The sequence below is a fragment of the Cyprinus carpio genome, chromosome A18, assembly GCF_018340385.1.
Source record: "Cyprinus carpio isolate SPL01 chromosome A18, ASM1834038v1, whole genome shotgun sequence".
Classification (NCBI taxonomy): domain Eukaryota; kingdom Metazoa; phylum Chordata; class Actinopteri; order Cypriniformes; family Cyprinidae; genus Cyprinus; species Cyprinus carpio.
In genome coordinates this window covers 16,852,558-16,863,105 of record NC_056589.1, presented here as the reverse complement: position 1 = coordinate 16,863,105, position 10,548 = coordinate 16,852,558, and the positions used below count along the sequence as shown (strand labels likewise).

The 10,548-nt window shown below is 42.6% G+C and overlaps 1 protein-coding gene across 2 annotated transcripts; it reads left to right on the top strand.

The window, feature by feature from the left end:
* The first annotated feature begins 2,079 nt into the window (after positions 1 to 2,079).
* Positions 2,080 to 8,887, top strand: LOC109067625 (zinc finger protein 710-like). 2 transcript variants are annotated; one of them, XM_042775173.1, is made up of 5 exons: positions 2,080 to 2,251; positions 4,486 to 6,051; positions 7,548 to 7,739; positions 7,863 to 8,037; positions 8,452 to 8,887. In XM_042775173.1, the coding sequence occupies exons 1-5, from the start codon at positions 2,207 to 2,209 to the stop codon at positions 8,613 to 8,615; spliced, it is 2,142 nt and encodes a 713-aa protein (XP_042631107.1). In that variant the 5' UTR covers positions 2,080 to 2,206; the 3' UTR covers positions 8,616 to 8,887. The 2 variants fall into 2 exon arrangements, with proteins under 2 accessions (XP_042631107.1, XP_042631108.1); XM_042775174.1 differs by having other exon boundaries at positions 2,082 to 2,251; positions 4,486 to 6,021.
* The last annotated feature ends 1,661 nt before the right edge of the window (positions 8,888 to 10,548 follow it).

The following is a 10,548-nucleotide window of genomic DNA, read 5'->3' as shown; positions in this document are numbered from 1 at the left end:
GTGTCATTTGATGTGCGCACATGCACACTTGTCGGTTAAACTTGTAGATGGATTCCTAAACCACACACCCCTCTAAAACACAAACCTGTGGAGAAACACACACAGACACACACATGCAGAAGAATCAGTAGGCGTTTATTATTCATCAAGTATTCTTCCCTGCGTGTGTGTGTGAGTGAGTGAGTGTGTGTGTGTTAGGACTGGTTCACACAAGTCTGATACTTCGGGCAAATGAGGTTAGGTTAGCCATTTCTCCTTTTTAAAAAAAAAAAAAAAAAAAAAAAAAAGGAGGGGGAAAAACCCATGGGCCTGGATGGGTATTCCAGCCAGCATATTCTTTCTTTCCCAACTTTTGTTGTCTCCCCCTCTTCGTTTTCCCAACAGGCGGGCAGCTCTGTGTTGTTTTATGTACACGTCCCTGGCCGTTTCTTCTTCCATGTGGATTCTTTGTCTTTTGCATCTTATCTCTTTGTTTCTTCCCTTGCACTCTTTCTATTTTCTCTCAACTTCCTGCTATCTCTCCCCCTCACTCACACCCTCCCTCAATCTCTCTTTATCTCTGTCTGTTTCCCTTCGCTCCCTATCTCTCTCTCTCCCTGTCCTTTCTCTTTTCCCTCCCTCCTTTCTTCTCACGATCTCTCACACGCACACACACACATCTTTCTCTCACTCAGACGCACATATACTGACTCTCCTACAATGCTTGATTATCTCTCTCTTTCATGGATTGCCCTTTCCTGCTCACTGATGAAAAATGTCCTCCACTCTTCTCACACACTGATGGTATACAGCACAGTCCTTCAGTCCTTCACTCAGGTGTGTTCCATTCCATAATAGAGGCTCTTTTTTGGGACGGCCACCCTATATCCCGGCGTTAATAAGCTCACGGGAAGTGTTAGACTAATCCCATACCTTTTCCGTAATGAGGATGAGCGGGAACACCTCAGCACACACCCGGCAATGGAAGGTGCAGGTATAGCCTATCACGCGCTCCTGACAGGGGAAACCGGAACTTTAATAGTTAATATCTTTCCTTGCTGTTTTTCCCTTCTCCTCTCTTTTCCCCTGCCCCCCACCCACCACCACCACTCCCCCTCTTTTTCTCTTGCTGATGGACTCCTCTTTTTTATTTTCACACTCCACCATCCCCCTTTTTCTTCTTTTTTTTCTCACTATCTCTCTCTCAGGCTGCTAAAACTCTTTCTTTCACTGCGTTCTCTCTTTCCATCTCTCTTTCAGTCCCCACCCCCCCCCCTCTCGAGCGCGCTCCCTCCCTCTTCTCTCTTTCTGTCTTTCTCTCTTTTCTTTGACCTCATCTTTTCTTATGCTTTACTCTCCCTCCCCCAGTTCCTCTCTTCCTCCTTTTTTGCTGCATTCTCTTCTTCTCTCGCCCTCCCCCACCTCTTTTCTCTCTGTCACTCTCTCTCTTTTTCTATTTCTCTTCCATTCACCCCCCTTCCCTTCCTTTTACTCTCTATACCTCTCTGTCTCAGTCCCCCTCCCTCTTCCTCTTATTCTCTCTCTCCCCCATGTCTGTCTCACTCCCTCCCTCCCTCTCTTTCCAAACTGCTTTTCTTTCTCCTTTTCTTTCTTTTGTCACTCTTTTTTTTTTGCACACTGGCTCTCAGACATCGCACGGGCGTCTTGTGGCTTAATTATTTGAGATGCGCAAATAAATAGACCTGTAGAACTCCTCCCGGGAAACATTTCAGCATATCTCACTCACTGTCTGTCTGACACCGACAGACACACCTCCAGTGAGCCGGTGATTAGAGATCACTCTGTGTGTGTGTCTGTGTGTGGCTTGAAACATGTTTGCCATCATCTCTAAAGCGAAGAGAGGACGTACGTGTGTTGAGAAGTGAGATTTTGTTAGTACAAGTGAAATATGTTTGTTGAGGGGCCAAGCCGTATGTGCGTGAGAAAGAGAGATAGTGAATGCACAAGAGAGAGCGAAAGAGAAAGAAAGAAAGGAGAAAGAGATGTGGGAGTGTGAGGAAGGGAGGGCAGAGAGACGTAAAGAAAGAAGAAAGAAAGAAAGAATGGAAGAAACAGGTTTGTGTGTGTATGTGTGTGAGAGAGGCAGGCACAGTCAGTTCTGATAACAGCAACAGTAGGAGGAGGATGAGCTTGGCTCCACCCCCTTTGCTTCTCCCAGCTATAAATAGGAGCTGGTGTTTTTTGCTCCTCTCACTTCTCTTGAAGGATGAGGTCCCTGAAACATCTGAAACATCACACCAGGAGTAATGTGGTGAGTGTTCAACCCAAACATACATGCTGCATGAAGCGGCTTGTGTTGATATATTGAATGGAACTGTTGGTTAATTGCTGTGTTAAGTTTGCAACTTTAAACTGGGGGAATGAAATAACTTTTTTCTCTCACACAGAATACCTCAAGAGTGTAATTTATACTTTAACCTTTCTCTCTTTTTCAGTCTAGCCTCATGTTCTCTGCCTCCAATGCAGTATGTTTCTCCTGTTTTCTGTCTCTCACATTTACTCACTCACTCTCTCTCTCTCTCACACACACACACACACAAACACAGGTTCATTCTGTCTTTACACTAGCTAGCCTTTGTGTTTTTTTGTTTTTTTTTAATCTATTTTTATATTGACTTCAGCTCTTCTCATAGAGTCACGGCTGCTATCTTGCCCGACTGTCTCTTTCATTTGTCTTTCTGTCATAGCACTCCTTCTCTTTCCTATTCCCTCCCTCCTTCTTTCTCATTTCTCACCCTCATCTTTTCTCTCTTTCCGTCTCCTTCTTAGTTTCAGTCTTTCACTCCCCACAACGCCTCCCTCTCTCTTTATCTCTGTTTTGTACTCTCTCTCACTCACTCAGTTTCTTTCGGTCTCTCATCCCCTGCTGCCCCTCCCTCCCCCCCCCCTCTTCTTTTCCTCTCACTCTTTCTTTATCTCTCTTTATCTTTCTTTTCTCACTCCCCTCCCTCACCCAGTCTCTGTCTATCTCTCATCCCCCAGTTCCCCCCTTCCCTTCCCTCCCCTTCCTCTCTCTTCCTTCTTTCACTTGCTTCCTCAATCACCCTGTTTCTGCACTCACTCACTTGCTCTTTTTTCTGTCTGTTTCTCCCTCCCTCTGTCTGACTGCTTTAAAAGCAGTAATTATAAATGACATGGTTATCAGGGCATCCAGGTTCCCCTTCTCATTTCTCGTTCCTTCTCTCTCTGCCCCCCACCCACTTCTCCTTTTCTTTCCCCTGTCTCTGCTTGTCTGTCTCTCTTCCTCTGTTTAACAGCTGTCAGTCTCTCTCTCCCTCTTTCCCTTGTGTATGCTTGTTTTTGCTTAAGCTTAAATCCGTATTGTGTAGCTTTTTTTTTTCAAGAACAAATCAAGGTACCAGCTCGTTAGAGGTGATAATGTGTGTTAACGACTTTCTGAGAACACATACATTTACTTGTGTGCATATGACAGTGATTTGGGTGTTCTGGTACTCTAAAAACAGGGGTGGTAAAGTGACCTGTGCTAAGAGTTCAACCAACACTTTCAGAATTAAAGGTACAAAAGTTGTAAATGTGTTGGTGAGTTTTCAAAAGGGTAAACTTTGTGAATAAACTGTAAATATTGGTACCTTAAAGGTACATATTAGTACCTAAAGTGTACATATTAGTACCTAAAAGGGTACAAAAGTGCATCTTTTGAAAAGGTACCGCCCCAGTGACAGCTTTTGTACCTTTTTTTCTGAGAGTGAAGTTCCCCTTAATTAATCCATACATAAGTAACATAATCATCAGCCTCGAACAATTTTTCTTATAGGTGCTGCATGTAACTGGATCAGATTGGCTTTAGGCAATCTGTGAAGTCTGCATATCGACTAGACTTGCTGGTACTGCTAAAACTTCACTGTCCATCCTTTTCATAGTCAGCAGAGGCAGTGCTTGACCTCACAGGAAATTCTGTGGATAGTCCACGGATGCAGACTTCCCGCTCGGACCCAGACACTCTTTGTGCTTCGTGTTCGTTTAAAGACTGTGAAGGAAGGAAGCATGGCGCTCGAACAGATCTGTCTTATCTCTTCTATCTAAAGCAATCTCTGGTGGACACAGAGGCAATGCGTTGTCAGACTGTGTCTCTTGCTTACTGCTGTGAAAATATGAAAAATTATATATTTATATTTTTAATGAGAATCTTCACTGTTTGACAAAAAAGATCATGTAAATGAATGATAAAAAAAAATATTGCTGCCATGTTGCCAGTAATTGCCCGTAAGTTTTTTAATTTCTAAAGCAAATCCACAAACAGCTCTTATTTGTTGCCCCGCATCAGTCAGCTTGGTTGTTCTGACACTCATGTAATGCTATTGCACTGACTTCATTTCTATTGTAAAGACACTGTTGCCATGACAGCCTAAGCCAGACTTTGTTGCTAAGACTGTATTGTATTGATACTTGCAAAGGCAGATTTACTCTACATTGATTCTGATTTTATGAAGTATTTCTAAGACCTGTTGTTTTCTCCATTGACAGGAAGAGCAGGAAGTTCCTCTGGTTCGCTGCTATTCTAAAGTGATGGAGCATGCAGTGGATGTCGGCACTCAGACTGACCCGGTGGTGGTCCTGTCCCTGGCCCAGGCTGCTGTGCTGGGACTCATATCACAGAATGAAATCTTCGGAGCCACAATTGCCCCAAACGGTTTCTACACGGGAGAGGGACGTGAAGGCCCTGCTCCTCCTGCAGACTCCATGGAGTATGAATATGCAGATCAGCTAATTGGAGCCAATGGAGACTATCTATCTGAGCCTCACAGAGAGAACAGGAGGCAAGAAGGGCTCTACGGGGCAGAACGCAGGCGTCCAGGGCCCCGTGGGAGGATCAAGAGGTCCTTGAGTGAAGGAGAACCAGAGGAGTCCACAGAGAGGTCTCTGGGCACACCGAGTCAGGTTAAAGGAGAGAGGCCTGAGTTCTCTAGCCCATGTTATCTCTCGAATCCCCAGCAAACTGACAATGAGCCAGAAGTGTTGGACCTAACACCTCAAAGAGTGCCAATGAAAGAAGAGCAGTGTAATAAAGGCTACCCTGAACCCTCGAGGGAGCCAGCCAGCCAACAGGTTGACTCTGACACTCAGACGCAAGCCCACCAAAGCCCTGTGGGGCATGGAAAAGCTTTGGTGGAGTCCTCTGAGGAAGGACGGGGAAAGGAGGAGGAACAGGAAGAAGAGGAGGGAGAAGTGGAGGAGAGAGCACTGAACCTGAAAACCACAGAGGAGGATGTGAGCCCAGCAATGAGGCGCTACTATGAGTCCAGTGTAACAGCGTATGAGGCTGCTGAGATGGGCCTACCGGGAGACTATGAGGAGGCTGGCCAGACCATGATGTGGACGGAGGGTGAGAACTCCTTGGGTAGACGGATGCAGATCGACCGGCTAGATATTAATGTGCAAATCGACGAATCATACTGTGTGGATGTGGGTGAAGGCCTGAAACGCTGGAAGTGCCGCATGTGTGAGAAGTCCTACACTTCGAAGTACAACTTGGTTACGCACATCCTTGGTCACAATGGCATCAAACCACATGAGTGTCTGCATTGTGGAAAACTCTTCAAGCAGCCCAGCCACCTTCAGACACATCTGCTAACGCACCAGGGGACACGGCCACACAAGTGTACTGTCTGCAAGAAGGCCTTTACCCAGACAAGTCACCTTAAACGGCACATGTTGCAGCATAGCGACGTCAAGCCTTACAGCTGCCGCTTCTGTGGCCGAGGATTTGCTTACCCCAGCGAGCTACGTACTCATGAGACAAAGCACGAGAGCGGCCACTGTCATGTCTGCACGCAGTGCGGCATGGAGTTCCCCACTCACGCCCACCTCAAGCGCCACCAGGTCAGCCACCAGGGCCCGACGACTTTTCAGTGCACCGAATGTCATAAGTCCTTCGCCTACCGTAGCCAGCTCCAGAACCATCTGATGAAGCACCAGAATGTGCGTCCCTATGTCTGCTCGGAGTGCGGCATGGAGTTCGTGCAGATCCACCACCTGAAACAGCATATGCTTACACACAAGGTACTGACACAGCAGGCCCTCGAACACAAGGTACTTAAACCTCATTCGCTTTCGTAACCTTCCCGCAAACATCCTATTAGAAATGACTCACCAGTGACTTTCAGATCCAGACCCCACCTACATTTCCCACCACTATATGTTCCCATAAAACTGTAGGTTAATGTATCATCTTCAGTTGTGTCTCGGGTATTGCCACAACAAGTTTCTGCGTAAATGGAGCCGTCTCTGTCAGTCCCTTCCAGCCATCCAATCTGCCTCCTACCCTGCCATTAACTCATCCCATTTCCATGTCCCTTGCACTAGTATGGAGCTATTTCTTTTGTGAGTGCTTTGTTCAGTGAAGTGTGTCTCACAAGCTGATACTTCCTCCTTTCATTTCTCACTCTCCATGAGTATGATTCATCTCGTCATGACTGCAGTGTCAGTAAACAGAATGCGTCACAGGTCAGCAGGGTTATAAACAAAAAAACACATTGGCAGTTAGTCATTTCTTCAGCGTTAACATTAACAGTTGTGTAGTTTGAACACTGTTGTTAGATTTATTGCTATTAGAGATAAAGATCCTATACTGAGGTCAGTCCTACATGAGAACACTGGATGTTTCCCGTACACTATATGGCCAAAAGTTAGTGGATACCTGAACATTGCTTCAGTATGTGCTTTATAAATGCTAGTTATTAGGGAGTTGGTCATTCCTAACTCTGCTGGAAAGGCTTTCTACAAGATGTAGGAATGCATACAGCGAATTGATCCCATTCAGACACAAACAGATCAGGCATTGATCTTGAGGTGATGTGGCCTGGTCAAAGTTGCCATTCTAATATGTAGGAATTTGTTTTATTTTTTTTTGGGTTTGGGTCTTTTTTTTTTGTGCAGGCCAGTCAAGTTCTTTCACATCAAACACAGTACCCTGTATTTACTGACCTGTGCAAGAATAATAGGGCCTTCCCCAAACTATTACCTCAAAGTTGGAAGCACATAATTCTCTAAAATTGTCCTCACTGAAATGGCCATATAGTGTAGATTCATTGTAGTTTATCTTAGCACATTCTTAAATGGAAAGAGTGTTTCCGTGTGTGTTAAGATGGCAGTATTCTCTAGATACACTGGAAGTGTTCATTGAATAGTCAAATTGTTATAGCGAGAGAATGTTTAACCCTCTTCATTTGTTAATGTTTTAGCTTGGTGGAGCATCAGAGCTCACACTGCACTGCATACACAAATCTATTTACCCTGCAGCATTGCGATAACAACAGTGAATAAAGTATGTGTGTGTGTGAATTTGTTGCTCTGTATTATAGATTCAAGTGAGCAAGCAAGACAGGCACCCTACTGATGGATTCAGCTGCGCTTATGACAACTAACCACTTTTTCCTCATTCGGTTGATGCCAGTGATAAATCATTTTTCCAACCGCTCTCAAAAACGAATAAAAAAAGTCTACCGCTAATTACAAAAGTTACTTTTAAAGTGATGGTCGCAATGGAATCATCTCTAAAATATATTGCTGTTGTCTTTCTCTCTCAGGGCATGAAGGAATACAAATGTGATGTTTGTTCTCGCGAGTTCACTCTGTCTGCCAACCTGAAGAGACATATGCTGATTCACACCAGTGTGCGTCCTTTCCAGTGCCACGTCTGCTTCAAGACCTTTGTTCAGAAGCAGACGCTTAAAACACACATGATTGTCCACTTGCCTGTGAAACCTTTTAAGTGCAAGGTGGGTACAAAGAAATATTCCATGCTAGCATAACCCTGCTGGAGTCCTCCAGACAGTCTGTATTTTTCTGCCTGATATAACTGTGCATTATAGACCTCTAATACTTCCCGAATTGGTTTCTGAGTGTGCGGGAAGTCCTTCAACAGAATGTACAACCTGCTGGGTCACATGCACCTTCATGCCGGTAGCAAACCCTTCAAGTGTCCTTACTGCACCAGCAAGTTCAATTTGAAGGGCAACTTGAGTCGACACATGAAGGTGAAACATGGAATCCTGGACACCTCAACTGAAGGACAAGGTACAGTAGCAATATGCAAATCTGACCTCCGATTATAATTACTTTTGACTCTTGCTGTTCTCAATGTTACAGAAAATTAGAAATGACAAGACTGGTATAGCGTAGAGGTTATTAGAACTGTTTGACTCCGCCTCTCTGTGGCCTTATAGGGCGGAAGTAATTTCTGATGCTAATATGAGTTTGCTTGTCTAAGTATGTCCTACAAGTGTAAAGAATACCAAGACTTGTGATATACATTTGATTGATTCAAAGGTTTTTGTCAATGATTTCATTTTGACATAATGATAAAGTGTCATTATAAAGTATAACCCTCTGAATTCACATTGTTTGTATACTGAAATACCATAAAGTGTTAAAGCTAATTGTGCTATTAGCTAGGCTTACTGTATATTTGTGTCTCCATTTCCTTCCCAGATGCCCTACCTGATGCGGAGGGTCAGGAAGATTACGAGGAAGAGAGCTTTGATTACAATGAGAGGGAGAATCTAGCCAGCAACAACGCACAAGATTTGGCGAAACTCGCCAAAATTAGCTATTACAACTACACTAAGGTTGCTGCTCGCTACAACACAACTTAAGCAGCTGAATGAGACACTAAAATGTGGTTTAAGAGGAAAAATGACTGTAACGGTCATTTCTGTAGTACTCTTGGCTCTGACATGAGTCACTGAGGAAAAAGCCATCATGAAGTGGATGTGCACTGGAAGCCATTTTGGCTCTGTGAAACAAAAGTGATAGCAGACTGAAACTTCATTTTAACAATGTCATTTCACATTAGAAACCATCCTGGAGAATAAAGGACTGTGTGTGTAGATGCTATTCTTTTTCAAAAAAAAAAAAAAAAGTTCCACTTTTGCCCATCACAGTGCAGTTCTTGAGAAGGATATCATTTATAAGTCACTTTCAGTGGTGCAGTGAAACAATATGCACAGATGTAAGAAGGCACTTAATCTATACAGACAATCCACACCGCTCTTTAAAACAGAGACAAAAAAAGACCTAAGGCATGGGTTAGTTCACCCCAAAAATTAATATTTTGTCATCATTTACTCACCTTCATGATGATAACCAAACCGTCATCATTTACTATTTTTTTTTTTCAATACTATGGAAGTCAGCTTCAAAATAATGTTTGTTCAACAGAAGAAAGAAATTCATACAAGAATATGAGTGTGAGTAAATGGGTGAACTATCTCTTCAATCTTGTTGGTGGTTTTACTGTCCAGCAAGTTAGATACCACTTTATAGGACTTAACCAAAGCTGACAAAGTGCAAATAGTTCTCCTTACATGCTAACTTTCTCTTGTTTTTGGTTTTATTGTATTGTTTTTTAGATGTTTGTGGTTTTCAATGGGCATTTGTTTGTTGCTCACAGTGGATTGATTGAGCTTGTGGGATGGATTTCCAGTGGCTGTTTTTTTTTTTTTTTTTTTTTTTTTTTTTTTTTTTTTAATAATAATGGGCCAGTCCATGGCATTTGATCACTGTATGGCATTCTGGATATTTTTGTTTATACATTATTGCAAATAGTATTTATTGCTCAATGTTCTTGGCATTCATAAGTGTAAATATATTGCCAGTGCTCCAGATGGACGGATTTTATTTCAAGTTATAAAATTATAGAAGCTAAGCCATGGGTTTAGTTCAATTTAAGTGTAATTGCATTATTTACCCAAGAGCATTGTTTGGTCCATCTTCTCTTAAATACAAGAATCTTCTGTCTAAATTATGTATTTTTTCCATCTTTAGTTTGATGAATGTAATAATACAAACTAAGATTTGTCCCTTTAAAGCGTTCAATATTTTACAGAGCCATGCATCAGCCAAATAACAAAAACAAAAAGAAACTGTTAAATATTTCATCTTCATAAATCTCAGAAATGTCTTAGTTTGCAGTCTATTCTTCTGTGTATTACGTACTAGCTAACTATGTGGGCTAAATTAATTTCATTTTTAAAATGTGGTAATCTTCTAGCATCAGTTTTTTGGTGTGGCTTAAATGACCTTATTCCAAACCTCATTCAATTTAACATCCATTTTAATTTCCTTGGACATTAAAACCTTGTAACGTGCACTGCATCTTCCACAAAGTCACCAATACTGGTTGAATTTTGACGAGGATGCCCTAAAAACACTGGACAAAAATATTAACTGCCCTTGTGTGTGCAAGAGAGTGTCTCATCCATCATTCCTGTGCAGAGCTCAGGAGTGATGAATGACAGTCTGCCTACGTGACAGGGCTTGAGACCCAGCAGAGAATGATTGGGGAAATTCACCATGTATTCTCTATATAGCTAGGCAACTCATGTTAATGTGTAACATAAGATTTGGTGCAGTTTTATTGTTTTATCTGGTTGTGTCCTTGCATTTTGAGCAGTTAGCTCTAAGCTAGGCAGGAATTTTAGTTTTGTATAAGCTTTCAATTCTTTTGTTGCACACTGATGTGAATATGATGTTGATAAATGTTAAACGTTGTGCTATGGACATGATTATAAATTAATACATTTATTT